The sequence below is a fragment of the Miniopterus natalensis genome, chromosome 1 (assembly GCF_054644295.1).
Source record: "Miniopterus natalensis isolate mMinNat1 chromosome 1, mMinNat1.hap1, whole genome shotgun sequence".
In the NCBI taxonomy this organism is placed as follows: domain Eukaryota; kingdom Metazoa; phylum Chordata; class Mammalia; order Chiroptera; family Miniopteridae; genus Miniopterus; species Miniopterus natalensis.
The window spans coordinates 83,364,385-83,386,099 of record NC_142081.1 but is presented as its reverse complement, the minus strand read 5'-3'; the positions used below and the strand labels follow the sequence as shown (position 1 = coordinate 83,386,099).

Sequence of the window (21,715 nt, the reverse complement as noted above, 5' to 3'; positions counted from 1 at the left end):
GGGCATGGGGAGCCAATGTGACCTGTTAGAGGAGCTCCATGTCTCACAGGGATGTTTCTATCCTTGTTGTGCCCAGTAATTGTCTGGGAGCTGCTCATGGAATAACGTGACCTTGGAGCAAATGTGGTGGATTCAGAGCATAGCAGCTGGACTGCCAGTCAGTTTCACTCCATAAGCTCTGATTGATGCATCCTCATGGGCACAACAAACTCATCCTTCTGGTACTTCGAGTATTTCAATCATCTGATTCTCTACAACCTAAAGTGGAGAGTGGTTGGTGTAGAGTGGTCCTCTGAGTATGTTTTTGGACTGGTGAAGAAGAAAATCTTACCTACTTGAGTAAACCTAAATTTAGAATCTCTCAAGGAGTTGAGCTAGGTTAGCAGTATGTGACCAGAACACCTGGGGCAGCTCTCTTACTTTTGTCTTTGATATCCTGAACTAGTGTTTCCCATTCCCATAAAACATTTTTTAAGCCCTGACCGGTGTGGCTCAATGGTTAGAGTGTTGGTCTATCTACCAAAGGTTAGTGAGTTTGATTCCCCTTCAAGGGCACGTACCTAGGTTTCAGGTTTGCTCCCTGGCCCTGGTCCAGAAGCATGTGGGAGGCAACCGATGTCTCTCTCTCATAATGATGCTTCTCACTACTCTCTCTCTCTCCTCCTCCTTCCTCCCTTCTACTCTCTCTCTGAAAAGCAATGGAAAAATTATCCTCAGGTGAGGGTTATCAAACACACACACACACAAAAACACACAATAAAATAATAAAACCCTTTAAGAAAAAAAAGAATCTAAAAATTTTGAGCACCAAATGTCTACCAGTTACTATTCTGTGTACTTTACAGGCAGATTCCCGCTTAACCCTTTTACAAAAATAAATTTATAAAGTAAATTGTTATCACCATTTTATAGATGAAAAATCAGGCTCAGGAAGGTATAGGAACTTGGCTGAGATTACAAATTGTGAGTGTGTGGGAATGGCCAGGTTTTTGAAGCCAGACCTGTCACATTTGAACTGATGTTCAGTGCTTGCTATTGGAGGCTATGAATTGCTGGTACTTTCTTTTCCCTAATTTAGTGTCCTCACTTGATTAGAGGCCAAGGGACACAGTAACATTCTCCCACGACACATTCCTTCTCTATAAATACATTTTAATGCATTTCTAAAGCATTTATAAGCTTTGCTAAGATTCATATTTTATTATGATTTTTTAAATCCTTACCTGAGAATATGTTTCCATTGACTTAAGAGAGAGAGAAAAAGAGAGAGAAACATTGATCAGTTGCCTCCCCTATGGACCCTGACTGGTGATGGAACCCGCAACCCAGGCAAGTGCCCTGACCAGGAATCGAATCCACCACCTTTTGGTGTATGGCAGGACACTCCAACCAACTGAGCCACACCAGCCAGGGCTCATATCTTATTTAATATTATGTTAGTTGAGGCTGGAAGTCTGGTCATGAGGTATGAGAATAAAAAGACAGAGGAATAAATGAAGGGAAAAATGAGAGCAAAAATTTCTCCAATTTTAAAAAAGCATCTAAATGGTCTCCAAAATAAATAGTTGGGATATATACTCTTAAAGGCAAAACCAACAACAAAAAGGAAATGCATTTGAAACAAGTAAAAAAACATATCTATTGATGGGTGGAGGAAAAAATGTGGTGTATATATACAATGAAATATTATTCAGTCATAAAAAGTGAAATATTGCCATTGCAACAACATGGAAGGACCTTGAGAGTATTATGGTAAGTGAAAAAAATTCAGACAAAGATAAATACCGTATGACCTCATTTATATGTGGAATCTATTAAAAAACAAACAAACATAGATACAGAGAACAAATAGGTGGTTGCCAGAGGTATCGAGGGTCATGTGGGGGCACAGACAAATGGATAAAGGTGGTCAAAGCACATACTTCCAGTTATAAGACAAACAAGACCTACGATGTATGGTGACTATATTTAATAATACTGTGTTGTATATTTGAAAGTTGCTAAGAGGGCAGATCTTAGCAGTTCTCATCACAAGCAAAAGAAATTTGTTACTATGTGTGATGATGAATGGTAATCAGACTTACTGTGGTGGTCATGTCATAATATATACAAATATTAAATCATTAGGTTGTACACCTGAAACTAAGATAATGTTACATGTCAATTATCTCAATTAAAAAAACATACCGCCAACCACATACCTATAAACAGCTACTTTTCCTGTTCCGAATGCACCCACAATTAAATCTAAAAAAGACAAAAACACAAAACACATGCACAACTTTTATAGAAACAATATAAGCTCATCATCATAAATAACACATAGCCCGGCCGGGGGTGCTCAGCGGTTGAGCGTCGACCTGGGATCCAGGCGATCGGGGTTCGATTTCCGGTCAGGGCACATGCCCGGGTTGCGGGCTCGATCAATGACTCTCTCATCATTGATGTTTTTATCTCTCTCTCTCCCTCTCCTTTCCTCTCTCTGAAATCAATAAAGATATATTTTTAAAAAATAATAATAAATAAATAAATAAATAGCACATAAAGCATCCTGAAATGCCGATTGCAGGATGTAAGCATAGCAAACTGCACCTTTCTTACCACATTTTAGAAAGGATATTGGAACTTCATGTAACTGTTCAATATGACACATGAACCAGTAAATCTCAAACCCTCTGGACTTAGGAAGGCCAGCTTTCTAGAAATGCTTGAGAAGCTAATTATAGCACAATCTCTCCCATCCTCTAGACTCAAGCCACATATCTTAAGAAAAGGAAAAGGGAAAAAGCATGTGTATAGTGCCTGCTGTGTACCAGGCTCTTAAACATAAGGTGTCTCCCCAAAATGTATACACACATTTTGAAAAATTATAAAGGCAGCGTTTATTAAAATACATTTCATTTTCAAAATTGAGCTCTCAGCTGTTACAGTGTGTATACATTTTGGGGGACACCCTGTATATTGTTTGATTATTCCCCTACCAGCAACAACACTATGAGCCAAGTAGTATTACCAATAAAGTGGGACATTTGACTATCATCAGCACATAACCATTTGCTCTTTACAAATAAATACTTTTGGCAAAGTGATCACAGTATATGAAATAACTGGCATATCATTATAATGATCTCAATGACAACAGAGATAATAAATAATGCATATTGGACACTTGCTATAGGCTAGAAATTTTTCTAAATGATTTACCTTAACTGATTCCTAGCAAGAAGTTAGGAAGTCTCTATTATTAGCACAATTTTGTGGATGAGTTAATGAAAACTTAAGGAGGCTAACCTATAAATTCACTAAGTTCACACAACTATGAAAGAGGTAGAGCTGGGTTATAGCATCCTGAGCAGTGGAGCAATCTTAGGCTGTCTGAAGGGTAATGCTCACGGTGAGCTCAGCAACTGGCTAATATATAGACAGAACTCTGTTCTTCTTAATCTATTTTATAATGGTTATTTTTGGTGGATGCAATCAAACAAAAATAAAAATGACAATGGCTAAATATGCAGAATAAAATTTAGATGTAGAGGTGAGAACACTGGATGTGGTAGAAATAATGGCCACAGAGGAAAACTTATAATAGTTTAAACTATAATGGGTTAATTCTATAGAACAAAGGTAGGAATGAAAAAAGAAGGATGGGGGACTATATTTTACCTTTATATGGAAAAGTGATCAAGGAATTAAATTGAATTAATGGAGTTTGCACAGGAAGATGATTTAGTCACATTCCCTTGACACTCACCTTTCCGGGACATGGGAACAGTGTCCTACTCACACAACCATGAGTCTCCTCTGGGGCACTTCTCTTGGTCAGGCCAAGATGGATGGGAACTGGACAATGACTAGGGACAATGGCTCTCACAGTTTCTTTACTCCTCAAGCAGGATAACACTGAGGCATGTACCTCCCTGTCTCCCAGATTTCCCCAGCTAGATAGAGCCCTAGTTGCCCACAGTGTCAACCTTTTCATAATAACCTTTGATTACACACTTCTTTTCCACACCTCTCTTCCCTACTCCCTTAGCAGTTGTTTTCTTTGGATTATTCCTCAAATTGCTTCTTTTCTAATCCTTGTCTTAAAGTCTACTCTGGAAGAAGACAACTAAGACACAATAATTCTTGTTAAAAATGTTTGTTTTTTTAAAAACAGACTCAAACATCTTCAGGGTTAAAACCATGGTCAGAATGTCTCTTGTTTTATCAATACAGAATCCAATTCAGAAAGTAGCTCAGGACTGGACTCCAAAGCTCCATATTTAAAAAAAGGTGAGTGCTAATGTTCAAATAAGTCAAATGAAGATCATCTAAAGATCTCTATATCCATGAGATTAAAGAACACATTTAAAAAAAGGCTACAACTTGGACAACCATAGTTCATGGAATAAAATATTCTTTTCCAAGGGTTAAAATCTTTGAGGCAGAAGCCAAAGTTTCTAAGTCTACCATTTTTAAAAATCCTATCAGAATGTCAACATTTTCAACTATTTTCACTTTTTTCCCCCCATTATATTCATCCTTCCAGTGTATCAGTGCCTTTTTACTATGTCAGAGAAAAAAGCGCTACTGATTTGAAGAAACATGAACTCTGTTCTTCCTGTGCAATCCTGGGCTCCAGTATTTAGACAAGTGTAACACAGGTGGCCCTTGGCCTGATCCATATCTGTTGACCGGACACCAGACAGGGGAGTTCCATTATGAAAACTGATCAAGAGGAATTACACACCTTGTTTTTGCCTCCAAATTTTACATACCAAGATTAGACATTTTGAAAACAACATGAATTATAAGAATTGACTCTCTGGAAATGGCAAAGAAAACAGAACTGTAAGCTAGTCCAGGGCAGGAATCTTCAGGTTTGCGTATCACAAATACTTTATGGAACGCCATGGGTTGAAATAAAATAATCTTTGCATCCGCAATACCAGGCACAGGGCCAGAGTCAGAGCAGGGATTTATAAATGCCTGTGAAATAAGGGGGGGGGCAAGTAGTACGAGATAATATTCCAAATGTGAGAGAGGTGAAGGAATGAGACAGTTAATGCTACAGATAATCCTGCTGGATGTTTGCATGTGCACTTGTAGGTATACGGACAGCCACACACACAAGCTCCAGATTCTAGAAAATTCGAGAAAGTAATATAGTGGATGCACCATGGTTAGATTGTTGTTATAGATGAGAAGTTAACAAACACCTTCCTAAGGGTCATGAGCAAGAGGCCTTTTTCTCTAGGAACGTTAGTTCCTGTGCCTTAGGGTGGGAATTTTCCTACTCCGGAAAAAGAAAATAACTGGCAAAATAGGCCACAATTTTCTTCATGAGAATGTGGCCACAGTTATTCAGAGGCCAAGAAAACAGTTATCTACCACAAAAGTATGTTTGTCTTTTGAGACACCACCTTGGTATTGTGCCTGCTGACAAAGGCTAGAAGCATTTATGTTCAGAACCTCAAAATTCTCGGTCTCCCTAGAGGAGGAGAACAGTTCTGCTGATCTGTGTTCATAATCAGTTTGTCCTTCCAAAACATGTGATGGTTGTTTTGATAAGTAGTATGTAGTGTCCATATATATGTATTTAAACAATGTGCTATATGTATGTTCTATATACATATATTTATATTTGTGTATATACACAGGGTGGGGGTAAAAGCAGGTTTACAGTTGTTCGTATCGAAAACAATACAATAATTAGTAAGTAATAATACAAGAATAAACTGTGTTTCCCATACTCACAACTGTAAACCTACTTTTGCTCCACCCTGTATGTATACACACATATATGTGTACATACACACATAAGCATATAATGTATAGGACACACACACATATTTTTTTTTGTTCAAATGAATTGTTTTATTTCCATCTTTAACACCAGCAGAGGGGTCCAAAACACACTGACTGTCATACATGGATGTAGTTTAAATGTAACAAAGAATGATTTGAACTATGTACATTGAGGAAGGGAAAGGAATTTCTTTTCATATCAACCTTTTCTTATTTTGTGGTTTCTGAATAGTAGAAACTAAACATACTCCCCCAATTTAATTCAGTATGAAGTAATACAACTTTTACGATCAACCATTTGTCTTTAAGCATAAACATATATACATATATACACACACAAACACCTACACACACAATTTTTTTATTCTTGCATCATCCTGTCATGTTTAGGAATTTAAATGGTAGTCGGAAAACAAAGAAATCTTCGTACTGATATTCAGATTCATAACTCTGCAAACTTTCTCCCTCACTTTGAAACAACAGGCCTTATACCATTACCTAATGTTCACTTTCTTATAGAAACTTCTTGAAGGCAGATTCTGAAAACAAACAAATTCAAAATGGTCCCTTTCTTTAAACAAAGACACTTACTCATTTTTTTCTTGAAGAAAAAACTGGCAACTAAAATTGTCCTCCCCCCTTAATCAAAAACTGTTCTTAAAATTCTGGAGTCCTTTTTTAGCACCTCACGTTCCCTGAGAAACAGTTTATTTTCCTTTCGGCTTTTGATGGAACAACTGAGTACTTTTAAGGATACAAAATGAGAACATTAGCATGAGTGCAGGATCAGTTGGCAAGAAAAAAAGAACCCTAAGAATGTGAGGTCATAAGAGATGTATTACACCTCCATTGTGTATTTCATTTCTCCAAAACGGTTATTTTTAAATGACGAAGAAGAAAAGAGCTGGGCTTTTAAAGTGGCAGTTGGACCATGGAGTCAGATTTCGTTCATCTATGCAGAAAAGCTTGGAGTTCTCTTTGAAAACATCGGCCTTGTTTTGAGTGTAGCTCGGACGTTTGGGATGTGGGCAGGGTGCCGGGAGGAGAGAATAATAAAAACTTCCTAGGAGAAGGGGGCGGCTGGGGGGGAACAGCAGGAAGAGTGGTGACAGTGTTAGATTAGAGAGTCACCAGCGTCATTTCCTGGCAATCACCGTGGCCACCCGAGCGCCTACATTTCACAGTCAAGAGCCACTTCCTCTGCTGCGTCCTTACTTCTCTCTTCTCACTTTCCCATCTTGGAGAAATACAGGGGTGGGCAAAAGTAGGTTTACAGCTGTGAGCACAAGAAACAGAGTTTATTCTTGTATTATTCATTAGTTATTGTATTGTTTTCCATACAGACAATTGTAAACCTACTTTTGCCCACCCTATATATGAATCCTTAGGTGAGTATTAAAAAAAAAAAAAAAAAAAAAAAGAAATTCAAATGAAAGGAACAAGTAGGTATCATTTTTGGCCTTTCAAATTGGAAAAGATATAAAGATTAATACTAGGCACTGTTGGATAGAGAGCCAAGGACCAAGAACTTTTATGCTTTGTTGGTATGAGTAGGAACTGACACAGTTTTTAAAAAACTTAATTAAATGTATTGGGGTAACATTGGTTAATATTATATAAATTTCAAGTGTATAATTCTATAATACATCATCCGTATATTGTGTTGTGTGCTCACCACCCAAAGTCCAGTCTCCTTCCATCAGCATAATTTGACCCCCTTGACCCTCTTCACCCTCCCCTCTTTCCCCCCTGGTATCTACCGTACTGTTATCTGCGTCGATGAGCGAAAGCAGTAATACGAGGGAACTTTATATCATTACAGGCCTATCTCAAGAAACAAAAGAAATCCCAAGTAAACAAGCTAACATCACATCTCAGGTACTAGAAAAAGAACAAAAGCAACCCAAAGTCAGCAGAAGGAAGGAAATCATAAAAATTAGAGCAGAATTGAATGAAATAGAGAACAGAAAACTATACAAAAAATTAATACAACGAACAGCTGGTTCTTGAAAAGATTAATAACACTGACAAACCCCTGACTAAATTCACTAAGAAAAAAGGGAAAAGACTCATACAAATAAAAGCAGAAGCGAGAGAGGAGAAGTCACCAGAGACATCACAGATATACAAAGGAACATACTAGAATATTATGAAAGCCTATATGCCACCAAATTCAATAACCTAGAAGAAATAGGCAAGTTCCTAGAAATATGTAACCTTCCTAGACTAAATCATGAAGAATTGGAAAATCTAAATAGACTAATCAGCAGCTAGGAAATTGAAACAACCATCAAAAACCTCCCAAAAAGTAAAAGTCCAACCAGATAGCTTCACCAGTAACTTTTACCAAATGTTCAAAGAAGATTTAAAACCTATCCTTCTCAAACTCTTCAAAAAAATTGAAGAAGAGGTGATACTTCCTAACACACTTTATGAGGCCAATATAACCCAGATGCCAAAACCTGGCAATAATAACACAAAAAAGAAAACTACAGACCCTTATCTCTGATGAATGCACATGCAAAAATCCTAAATGAAATACTAGCATATCAAATACAACAATACCTCAAAAAATAATACATCACGATCAAGTGGGGTTCATTCCAGGGGTACAAGGATGGTTCAACAAAGCAAATAAATCAGTCAATGCAACACAGCACATTAACAAAAGAAAGGATAAAATTCATATGATTGTATCAATGGATGCAGAAAAAGCATTTGATAAGATACCACATCCATTTATGATTAAAACATTAAATAGGAATAGAAGGAAAGTACCTCAACATATATGATAAACCCTCAGCTAACATTGTACTCAATGGTGAAAAACTGAAAGCTTTTCCTCTAAAATCAAGAACAGGACAAGGTTGTCCACTCTCACCACTCTTATTCAACCTAGTTCTGGAAGTCCTAGCCAGAGCAATAGGGCAAAAGAAAGAAATAAAAGGCATCCAAATAGGGAAGGAAGAAGTAAAAGTGTCACTTCTTGCATATGACATGATTCTGTATATAGAAAACCCTAAAGACACTACTAAAAAACTATTAGAAACAATAAACAAATACAGTAAAGTTGCAGGATACAAAATCATTGTACAAAATTCCACTGCCTTCTAGTATACTAACAAAGAAATTTCAGAAAACAAATGAAAAAAACAATTCCTTTTGCAACGCAACCAAAAGAAAAAAATAGCTAGGAATAAACTTAACAAAGAAGGTGAAAGACTTATATACTGAAAACTACAAAACACTATTAAAAAGAGATTGAAAAGGATACAACAAAATGGAAAAATTTCTCATGTTCATGTATTGAAATAATCAACATAGTTAAAATGGCCATATTACCCAAAGCAATATACAGATTTAATGCAATCCCCATCAAAATATCAATGCCATTCTTTAAAGAATTAGAACAGAAAATCATCAGATTTGTATGGAACCACAAAAGACCTCGAATAGCCAAAGCAATCCTGAGAAAAAAGAACAAATCCAGAGGTATCACACTACCTGACTCCAAATCATACTAAAAAGCTACGATAATCATAACAGCATGGTATTGCCAGAAAAACAGACCAATGGAACAGAATTGAGAGCCCAGATATACAACCACATGTATATGAGCAGATAATTTTTGACAAAAGAGCCAGAAACACACAATGAAATAAAGAAAGTCTCTTCAATAAATGGTGCTGGGAAAATTGGAAATCCACATGCAAAAAAATGAAACTGGGTTACAGTTTGTCCCCAAGTACAAAAATTAACTCAAAATGGATCAAAGACCTAAATGTGAGACCCGAAACAATAAATTACATAGAAGAAAGCATAGGTACTGATCTTATGGACTTCTATTGTAGAGAACATTTTATGAACTTGACTCCAAAGGGAAGGGAAGTAAAGGTAAAAAATAAACGAATGGGACTGTATCAAACTAAAAAGCTTCTGCTCAGCAAAAGACACTGCCAGCAAAACAGAGAGGCGGCCAACCAGGTGGGAGGTGGTCTTTGCAAGCAACAGCTCTGACAAACATTTAATTTCCAAAATACATAAAGAACTCATAAAACTCAACACCAAACATACAAACAACCCAATTTAAAAATGGGCAGAGGACCTGAACAGACACCTCTCCCGAGGAGACATACAAACAGCTAACAGGTATATGAAAAGACGTTCGACCTCACTGGCAATTAGGGAAATGCAAAACAAAACTACAATGAGATGCCACCTCACACCTGTTAGTGACGATTACCCCCAAACGTGAAACATGTATTTGCAAGGACATATGCTCCTATGTTCCCTGCAGCATTATTCACGGTGCCAAGACATGGAAACAACCAAAGTGTCCTGCGATGGAGGACCGGATAAGGGAGATGCGGTGCATGTACACGATGGATTACTACTCAGCCATAAGAAACGACGAAATACAGCCACTTGCAACAACATGGACAAACCTTGAGAATATTATGCTAAGTGAAATAAGTCAGGCAGAAAAAGCTAAGAACCATATGATTTCACTCATGTGAAATATAAAACTGAAACTCATGGGCACAAGCAGCAGTTGGTGGTTGCCAGAGGGAAGGGGGTGGGTAGGTGGAGGGTGAACAGGGCTGAATTATAGGGTGACGGAAGAGGATTTGACTTTGGGTGGTGGGCACACAATGCAATATACAGATCTATAACATAGAAATCCACCTCCATAAATTTAGTAAAATAAATAAATAAGCCTTATGGACAAAGTAGAACAGTTCCATCATCCAGCAATGTCCCCATGCAGCTTTGTAGTGAAGCCCGGCCCCATTCCCAGCCTTCACATATACTAATCTGTTTTCCAGAATGTCATGTAAATGGAGGCATACAGTACATAGCCTATTAGTTACGGCTTTTTTCACTCGGCTTTATGCATTTGCAATGCCTCCGTGATGTTTCATGTGTAAGAAGTTCATTTGTTTTTATTACTTAGTAGTATTCCACGCTGTGGCTGGCCCACAGCTTGCTTATCCATCTCTGGCTTAGGGACAGGAGTTGTTTCCAGTTTTTGGAAAGTCACTATAAACATTTGTCTACAGGCTTTTGTGTACCAACAAGCTGATTTTGATATGTAAATTGTCTCTTGTTGAATCTCTCTAACATCTTTGCAGCCCTCTTTTCAATGCAGTGTTTTTATTTCAAGTGGAAAATTACTGAATAGAGGGCAAAAAATTAGGAATTCTAAATTTCAGTTCACTTTGCCACTGGCTTCCTAATGACTTTGGACAAGTGGCCTTTCATTGCCAAATCTCTGGTGAAGTCCTTAAGGTTCTCTAGATGAGAGAGCCAAGACCCCAGTAGAACTGGATGGAGTCCCACGACTGAGCTTTCTCTGTTCTGATTTACAATCCAGGACTCTCCTTTGCCTCTTGAGTTAGCTTTGCTCCTGCAAGGTTTGGCTCTTCTCTTGCCACTTTCTGATGGGACAGCCACTTTCTGGCTCTTTCCTTGGCTTAACCAGACGTGGTGGCCTGCTCACTTCCAAGACTCAGCTGCCTGAGCTCATGGCTCACAGATTTCTGGCTCCTGTCTTGGCATTGTTGATGCTCAAAGCTCATAGCATTTCCTCTAGGCACTTCTCATCCAGGCTCCATCCCTGCTAAGGCCCTTCCCACATGAATGAGGATTGTCAAGTACAGTTGTTTACCTGTACCCACCCCACCCATGGTCTGCTCACGTTCGCACAAGGATGATGGTAAGAGAAATGATGGGATTAAAGATATTGAGTTAAATGCTGAGGTTAAAGGTGGTGTGTAAATATGGCACTGTTGACCTGCAAGTGGGTTATGAAATTGGTTTAGTGTTTGGCACTGGAAAAAGAGTTCCTGTCCGTGGGAAGCAGGCATTTAGACAAGTCTCTTCGACAAATCTCCAGTTTGGCAAATGTGTTCATCTAAAAATAGACAGAGGCAGCCTTTCTTCCTTCCATTTTTATTGCAACATGCAAAATATTACTAAGAGGAAGGTTATGAGTTGAGGAAGAAATGTTTGAAAAAAATGCGTGATTTTATCCCAAAAGTAATAATCCTAACAATCTGTCTGAAATGCTTCCAAATGAACTCTGAAGGAAAACATTTATGAGTTGGAACATGATATTAGGTTGCAACATTCTAATTTACTCAGGGTTTATTTTCCTTAAAAAAAAAAAAAAAAAAATCCCACAAAAAATAAGAGTGAAATATCAAATCATGAGTCTGCCTTAAGAAAATTGTTTTTTATGCATTATTAGCATCCTGTGGCTGCAACAGTCATTTTTCCCTGTCCTATTGCCTGATGCTTACTTGTTGCAGTCCTTGTCACCGTATCCAAGGCATTTCACTTTGTCCTTGTCATGGCCACAGTTATAAAATGTGTGCTGTCCAATCAGTTGCTCAAAGTCTTGGAGCAAAATGTGTTTCTTTAGGACCAGTCACTTTGTAAGTGGCTGTCTACTGAGGATGATTGCACAGAAGATACCAGAAAAGCCTGATCTCTCACAAGACACTCCTCCCACACCCAGTCTGACAGATAAAATCCTGTGGTTTAAACCTCGTGGGACTTTATGAGTTGTTAAGTGTTATGGACTGAATTGTGTCTCCCCAAAGTGCATATGTTGAATCCCTAACCCCCTAGTACCTCAGAATGTGACTCTATTTGGAGTAGGACTTTAAAGAGGTAATTAAGTTAAAATGAGGTCTTTAGGGTGGGCTCTAATCTAATCTGACTGGTGTCCTTATGAGGAGATTAGGACAAAACCACGCCCAGAAGGAAGAGCATGGGAAGACGCAGAGAAAAGACAGCCATCTAGAGACCAGGGTGAGAGGCCTCGGAAGAAACCAACCTAGCCCGCACCTTGATCCTGGATTTGTAGCCTCCAGAACTGCGAGAAAATAAGGTTCTGTTATTTGAGCCGACCAGTACGTGGTGCTTAATTATGGCAGCCCCAGCAAACTGATACACTAAGATAAAGGAGATCCTCAAATAATGTCATTTTGTTCAACATTGTTTCATTATAGCATTGATGAGATGCCATAAGACTTTAACTCTTGTCTGTAACAGCCTGTGGTAAAACTGGTGTTGCCCTTCACTGCAGTTCCAAGAACTTACTGAAAACATTAAGTGAGGACTTACCGGACAAAGTTATAGAGTTGCAAGGGAGGGAGGAGAAGCAGGGAAGATATTTAAGCAGTGGTTCCCTATACACTGGGCACCCCCATTCAGCAGCTCATCAAACACCCGGGAGCAGACACATCTCCTGCCCTCAGGCTCTGACTCTATATAGGTCAGCTCTCTCGGGGAGCTTGTTAAAAATGCAGGCCAGGCCACTGAGTCAGAGTCCCCGGGTGCCACCTACTTCCCTGGGTCACTTATATCCTGATGAGAATACGGATATTAGATCCTTCCTTGCTGCACATTTGAGAAAAGGAAATAAACAGTGTAAGCTTCTGCAGCTGGGGTGGAGGAGCCCTTGGGACAGAAAGAAGAGGAGCCAGGGATGAGAGGGGCGCATTCGCCTACTTCACCATCCAGCCGGCGGGCTGCTCTGCTGTTAGGGTTGGTCGTTTGTGGGAAAGCAGCTATGAATAATGTCATCACAGGAAAATGGCAGTAAGAAAATACAAAATGATGGCCACATAGGAAGAAAAGTATCATATGAAGAATGCTGGCAAATAGGAAGGACTCGAGAATTCTGCTGCTGTTAGTTATTTTGAAAATCTCCCCTTCCTCATCTCCGAGGGAACTTTAGACATAAACGACCCAAGTCATTGCCTTAAGGCACAGCCCTAAGAGTGGCACAAAGAGCCTAGACTACAGCATTAGAAACTGTCTCCAGTCTCTCTCTCCCACATCCATTTGGTGGTTGGTGTTAAGAAATAACATTTGCCTGTACAAAGTTCTTTAGAGCTTGCACTTCACCATCCCAACAATCCTGGGGGAAGGGAATGGTTCTGATGGCCTTCTTCTTATGGCTGGAGAAGCTAAGGTTCAGAGGTGTAAGTGGTATGTCCAAGGCTACAGGACTGATAAATAATGGGGGAAGAAATGAGAATATGGGCTCCCTGACTCGCAGTAGGGTGCTGTTTCTATCATGCTGACTAGTGGTTCTCCTGGTCCAGCAGTTTGAACAGCAATTGGCATTTAATTGCCCAGTGAATACAGAGCTGGGGTGAAGGGTTCGGCTTGTCAAGAATGAGTGCACCCCCTTGAGTGCTGCCTCCCATGATCCCAGGAAAGGGTGTCAAGTTTGAAAGGGCATCATCTCTACTTACATTTCCATTCTTAGTCTGCACACTAATAAAATAGTTTACTAGATTTATGTGGGGTTGGAAGATAGTGGTCAGGTAAAGAGAGAGGAGAGCAACAGTTTATAAGCCAAGGTGTGTGGCTTTGAGGAAACTGATTTAGTCATTCATTCATTCATTCATCCATTCATTCATTTGCTCTCATTCATTCAATACATATTTACTAGGTGCCTTAGTGTCAGCCACTGCTTTAGGCACTAGGGATCTCACAGAGAGCAAAACCAAAGCCAGTGCTTACAGTCCACTAATAACATGTCCAGTATAATGGGGCAAAAGAGACATTTATCAAATGTATCATTTCAATCTGAGATGAGTGTTTTTAGAGGAAGGACAACAGTCAGGGAAAGCTTCCTGAGGAAATGACATTTGAACTGAGTTCCTAAATGGGAAGCGAACTCTGGGAAAACGCCCAGGGTATGCAAAGACGGAAGGGAAGCTTCAAGTGAATTACACTAAAATATGGCTTTTAAATTGTAGATTAATAAATTAAAATGACTTACAGAAAGAACATGCAGTAGGAAGTCAGAAATAATGTGGAGGTTCCAATGCCGGAAAACTTAGCCAACTCCTCCACACCCTCCTCTCCCTCCCCACATGGCAAGCAGCACATTTTTATTAACTATATTTTACAAGCAGGATCTAGCATAAATGTTATCCCACCATATTTACTGGTGCCTTGGGTTTCAGAAAGGAGTCAGCTTCTAGGACTGAGCATTTGGAAGGTAGTAGGTTCCAACTTAAACTGACTGACTTCCAGTTTCTGGTCCAGCATGGATGAAGCTTGGAAATTGCCACTCTGCCCTAACAAGTAAAAAGTTGAACAAACTGTAAAATCAACAACTCTTAGATCCAAAAGAGAAGTGAGGTCACAGGGTTAACGGCTGCTCCCCAAACTGAAGACACTGACAGGCAAATACAGAAAATCACACTTATCAGAGCAGCCATCTCCATGGGAACCAGTGCTGGGGTGGGAATCTGCGCTGTAATTGGCAAATATTGCTACAGGCTCAGTGTGGACAACTTTGAGAGTCAAAAACTCCAGGGGGATCAAGTCACCAGGGATGGGGGGCACACATTTGTGAGTTTTATTTCCTAGATCTCTACCAGGTTCTCACAGCGAATATCAGAAAAATTCCCTGGCAGGTGGAGCAGAAAAGGAACTGTTCTGAAATAATCCGGAGCACTGTGTTTGTTCTTTTCAACAAGGTCTGCCCTCAGGAGAAACTATTCAAACAGAGCCTAACCGACCTGGAGACGGGAAATACACACTCCTGCTCACTCTAGACATCCTGTCCCACCCGATGTTGGGGCAGGGTTACTGAGAAGCACTGGTGAAGTTCATAGTCCAGAGGGCAGGTTCCCGAAAGACTGAGACCTAACCATAGGACTCTAAAACACTTCCCCTCCCCCAATATCTACAACCACATCACTCAAGGCCTATTGACAGCAGTTCCTTTCACCTAGTACATCATGCCTGGCTATTAAAAAATATTACAAGACATTCACAAAAATAAACCTAGACACAGACCTTACAATCTTCACAAAAATAATTGGCTTATCGATGTAAATGTAAAACACAGAACCCTAAAACTCCTAGAAGATAACATAGGGGAAAGGTCGTACCTTAGATGACCTTGGATATGGCAATGACTTTTTAGATACAACACCAAAGGCATGATCCATGAAAAAAATAATTGATAAGTTGACTACATTAAAATATAAAATTTCTGCTCTGTGAAAGACAGTGTCCAGAGAATGAGAAGACAAGCCACAGACTAGGAGGAAATATTTGCAAAAAATACATCTGATAAAAGATGTTATCCAAAATATACAAAGAACTCTTAACGTTCAAGAGCGAAAAAACAGCCCCATTAAAAATGGACCAAAGACCTTAACAGACACATCACCAAAGAGTATCTACAGATGTTAAATAAGCACATGAAAAGATGCTTCACATTGTAAGTCATCAGGGAAATGCAATTTAAAACAATAAGATGACACCTCACACCTATTAGCGTGACCCCAAATCCAATATACCGACAGCACCAAATGCTGGTGGGGATGGAAACAACAGGAACTCTCATTCACTGCTTGTGGGAATGCAAATGGTACAGCCACTCTGGAAGGCAGTTGGATGGTTTCTTACGAACAAAACGTGATCTTGCCACACAACCCAGCAATCTCACTCCTCTGTATTAACCCAAAGGAGTCAAAAATGTATGTCCACACAAAAAAACCTGCACATGGATGTCCACAGCAGCTTTATTCAAAATGGCCAAAAGTTGGAAGCAATGAAGATGTCCTTCAGTAGGTGCATGGGGATCAGTAAGCTGTGGTCCATCCAGACAATGGAATGTTATTCAGCACTAAAAGCAAGTGAGCTACCAAGCCATGAAAACAACATGGAAGAACTTCAAGCGCATATTACTAAGTGAAAGAAGCCAGTCTAAAAATGTATGTACTGTATAATTCCAGCTATATGCCATTCTGGAAAAGGCAGAACTATGACACAGTAAAAATAAAAAAAAAATTAAAAAAATCAGTGCTTGTCAGGGGTTATGGGGGAGAAGGGAACAAATAGGAATGAATGAACACACTCTGTATAATACTATAATGGTGGCTGCATGTCACTATGCATTTGTCCAGACCTATAAAATATACGACACCAACAACGAATCCTAATGTAGACTATGGGCTTTGGGTGATGATACGTGTCAATGCAGAATGAAGGTTCGTCAACTGTAATAAATGTCCCACTCAGGCAGGGGATGCTGATAACAGGGAAGGCTTTACACGTGGGGGACTGGGGATATATGGGAACTCTCTGTACTTTTTGTTTCATTTTACTTTGAACCTAAAATTTCTCTAAATAATAAAGCCTATTAATAAAACTTAAACTGATAGATGACGTGTACCATATAAATGTAGTAGCCGTATGGTTTGATTTCTTTTATTTGGTGACATATTTACTACTTACAAGTGGGATGTGATTTGAATCTCTCAAGCACAAAATCTGAGGTTAAGTATTTATGAATGGTTTAATTTTATTTGTTAAGGTTTTATCTTAGAAGCTGTTCAGTTGTGTTTAAGTGAATTCTAACCTTATTTTTAAAGTCATTAATAACCAGCTTTGGGTATAAGACACTATTTTTCAATATTGACTGCCTCTTCAAAGTTAAGCCAGAAATTAAGCAGATGAAGGTTCTCACAGTTCTTCACACCAGAATAAACAAAACAGAAATATCTGTTTAGAGACATGATTCTCTAAACTCTGAGGCTGGAAAACACTTAAGGCTGGAAAAAAAAGGTCTTCATTTTATGTTATTGGACTTGAAAATGAGTGCTGTTAATGTTTGCAGTTGTGAATATAAACAGTCATTCTCAACCTGGATCTGTGAATTTCTGAATTAAAATAGAAAATCATATATCCAGAATTCCCCCTTGGAATGCTATCACAAAAGAGAGGGTCAGTGTATTGATGCATAGCTGGGTAGTCGCAGGTGGACATGCCAGGCTCACCTCAGCTGTACACTGAGTGGTTGTATAACTCATCACATAAAGAGTCGCTGGAGCTTGAAATCAACCATGGTAGGACTATTTACCCTGTAGAAATGGGTAAATGCTACAGATGTGGGCTTTTGTTCCTCTGCAGAGCTGCTTGTTAAACATTTACCAATACATCTCTGAATATACAGATATGTTTCAAGGCTGAAGGCATAGACGGTGGGGCTTTTTGAGAAGTGTGCAGCATGGCCCCCAACTGTCTCCCTGAAGGATGGGAGGCAGGTCAGTTACCCACCAAATCTCATCCTCAGCAGGAGTTGAAGGTGGCCTGAGGCTGTTTATCCCCAAACACCTTCGCCCTGCCCTGGCATTACTGTTGCACTCACCTGGTTCAGTGCACTACTCTCACCTGGGGTTCTTAGAATGGCTTTTGACCTCAAGTTTCTTTTTCATATGACTCATTCTGCTCATTGCTAAAGACAGAAGTTCTTAAAGAGTCATTTTGAAATATAAAACATTTTATTTTTCCATGATTTTCCTAACAAATTACCAATTATTTCACATGCTATTTAGCGTCCTTTATTACCTGTCCCAAGTCTAACTTTCACTGACTCTCTTCATTTGTGCTCCCATCAATTTGGACCAAATCACTTCCAAAATTGCCTTTTCTTATCTCTGAGTCTTTGCTCATGCTGTGATCTTCTTCTGGAATGCCTTCTCCATATAACAACTTCATAATCATACTTATATCTTAAGACCCTGTTTAACCATTACTTCCCCATGAAGCTTTCTTTGAACATTTTAGCTACGAGGATTTTTTCTTTTTAACTCATTCATTATTTTTTAACCTTAAAACTCTTCTCTTACACTGTCTTGTATTACAGTTAACTGTTGGATGCTTTATTTCCACCACTGCATTGTTTCTTAAAGGCATGAATTATGTCAAATTGTATCAATGGCATTTACAACTAATATTTAATGATTGTTACTAGTTATGATTCACAGTGCCAACTGCTTTACACATATTATCAAACTTGACATCCATAACACCCCTTTAAAGGGGGAATATTATTAGGCTCTGATACACTCACTTTACCAAAGAGGCCTGAGGCTTAAGGAGACTGAGTAGGGTTACACAGGCAGCCATCGTTACAGCTAGAATTTGGTCAGGCCCATGAGGCAGGATCTTTGTTTAATTCACTGCTGTATCCTCAAAATTTGAAAGAGTGCCAGGCACATGAAAGGCACTCAGTAAGTATTTGTTGAATAAATTAGTAAATTGTATTCCAAAGCACAATTTCTTCAGCATTACATAATCAGTAAATATTCTGCTATCATCATTATCTTTAAAAATGAAGAAAATTGGTGGCTGTTCTCAACATTAACTAAATAGTATTGAAGTTGCCTAAAATGCAAAAATACTGATTTCTAAAATATAGGTTAAATACTAAAAATGTAATTTGTTGATGCTTGAAATGTAGTCATAATATAAGAAAACATGGCAATCTGTAGAATTTAGTGCATTACAAGTCTTATCTTGACACCCTAGCAGCCATAAGAACTCCCAGTATCCAGATCTTGGTTTCTAGATACCATTCTTTAAAAAAAGGCTACAGGTCTTTGAAGAGTGGTTGATTCCAGTGCTGGGCAGGGAAAATACAAGATGAGCCTGAAGTATCCTGTCATGTCAGAAAGTAAGGAAATGCACATAAGAGAATGGCAATGTTAAAAGAACACAGGAACCAACTGGAATTCCCACTGGCCAGATACAGGACAATTTAAGAACAAAAATAAATAGAGTAATGGATTATACTTCATGAAATAAATATCCATGACTCCATAAAGATATAACAAATTGAATAAATAAATAGACAGATGAGACATCTTTTTCTTACATTAGAAATGCAATTAATAAATGTAGAAGGGCCTGGCCGGCACAGCTTAGTGGTTGAGCATCGACCTAGGATCCAGGAGATCATGGTTCGATTCCCGGTCAGGGCGCATGCCCGGGTTGCGGGCTTGATCCCCATTAGGGGAGTGCAGGAGGCAGCCGATCATTGGTGTTTCTATCTTTCTCCTTCTCCCTTCCTCTCTCTGAAATCAATATAAATAAATAAATAAATAAATAAATAAATAAATAAATAAATAAATAAATAAAAAATAAATAAATAAATAAGGAACAATGGAAATAGAAAATTGCAATTCAGCACTAATAATTGTTGCAATGGATGCTAAGATCAGTGGGAAAGGGTATAATGAGAAAAAACAGATGTTTGCATAGTCTTATAGTATCTCTTTAAAGATACTTATTATTACTAAGGGGAAAATAGTAATGCTACAGTGGGAAACCTGGCTGATATCAAAGTGCAAAAGGGCAGTAAACATGCACTTCCAGCTATTGATGCCCAGAGAAAGGCAGAGCGTCAGTTGTGTGGTATTCTTGCCAAAAACACATAATTCGGATATAATCATAAGCAAATATCAGACAAATCTAAATTCAGGGACATGCTTCAAAATGTCTAGCCATACTCTTCAAAGTGTCAAAGTCAAGACAGCAAAGAAAGATCAAGGGACTGTCACAGACTGAAGGAGACTAAGAAGACCAAATGCAGTATGAGATCCTGAATTAGGTTCTGGACTAGAAAAAGAACACGAGCAGGACAGATGATGAAATTCTATAAGCATTTCTAATACGTCCATACATTAGCTAATAGTTAAGTGTCCTATGGTTATATAATGTGTTAATATTAGGGGGACCTGGCAGAGGGTTTATGGGACTCTACTATTTTTGCAACTTTTCTGTCAAAGTTATTTTCTAGAAAAAGTTAAGAAAAAAGTCTTATATGTTTCATTAAATCTCCACTCCCCCCTCCCCCAAGATAGAGCCTTAATAATCTATCCAATATTACAGAGAAACCTGGGGAGGCAGTAAGTTTAGATCTTGGATTACAGAATCAAAGTTTAGAGTTTAAAGAGACCCCTGGAGAAGTATCCCATACATACACATCACTTTCAGGTGAAAAGAGTAAGGCTCCGAGAGGCTGAATTACAAAAGTCACACTGTCTTGGGCAAAATGGATCTAGAGCCTATCTTTCATCTCTCCATTTTTACTTCTCTTTATGATACTGCTGGACTCAAGTCCAAGAACTCCTTCGGTTGACTTAATTTATTCAATTTAATCTAAATTTATAAGGTATTTTTACAAGAAATGAAGGGGTCATTGGGGAGAAAAAGGGACATTTGTAATACTTTAAACAAAAATAAAAATTATAAAAAAAAAGAAAAGAAATGTGTGTTCTAATTTCTAATGTGTTTATAATGAAATTATGAAAATTTGCTCAAGAAGAACATAATGTTTTGCTTTTCATAAAAACTTGGGTAGCAGTTTGAGAAATTAAAATAAACTTTGACTGTAAGATTTGAACTTTGTTCAACTAAACTTCACATCAATTCGAGGAGCTCAAGGTTTGATGAAAATGAATTATTCTCTTTGGTTAAAGCCACCTTTTTATTTCTTCTCGTGTGCAGCTTCTCTCTTGCTGGGTTGTTTGCATACACACACACACACACACACACAGCACTTATTAAACAGAAAACGGGTCATTTATTACATTTGGTATAACTGTCTGAGATGGTTTCATGATATCATCATGGGCTATTAGGCCTGAACAAGACAATGATAGTCTTGGCATTTGGCCCATGTTTTCCTCCGGTTTTTATTGCCTGTATGATTTCTGCTCCTCAACAAAACCAGCACTTCCCCTCCTCCACCCTCCAATGTCTGAACTGTGCATCCAGCAGATGGCCTTGTTATACAATCATGTTTAACAGGATTAGACTAGATCATTGAATTTTAGAGATTCCTGACTATCACAGCTGTTTCTTCTCTAAAATGCTTTCACTCATTTAATGTGTACAAGATACTCCTCTGGTCAGCCCTAGTTTTCCAACGAGCACCAGCGCAGAAACCTGAGCACATCTATTTTTTGAACTGGAAAAAGAATTTTGGTGCCAGCAATGAAAATACTTATGACTCTTATTTATGTATGCGTACCGATGACAATATTTATCTTAAGGAGTCTAAAAAAAATACTGAGTGGTTAAGCTAGATGTTAGG

General features: G+C 38.6%; 1 protein-coding gene across 1 annotated transcript in view; it reads right to left on the bottom strand.

Annotated features, from left to right (window-relative positions):
• ITGA8 (integrin subunit alpha 8) overlaps window positions 1-21,715 on the bottom strand; it is a 171,610-nt gene that overhangs the window by 78,124 nt on the left and 71,771 nt on the right. The window contains exon 14 of the mRNA XM_087823674.1: window positions 2,202-2,247. Coding sequence (XP_087679800.1) covers window positions 2,202-2,247 — 46 coding nt within the window. The remainder of the gene's footprint in view (window positions 1-2,201; window positions 2,248-21,715) is intronic.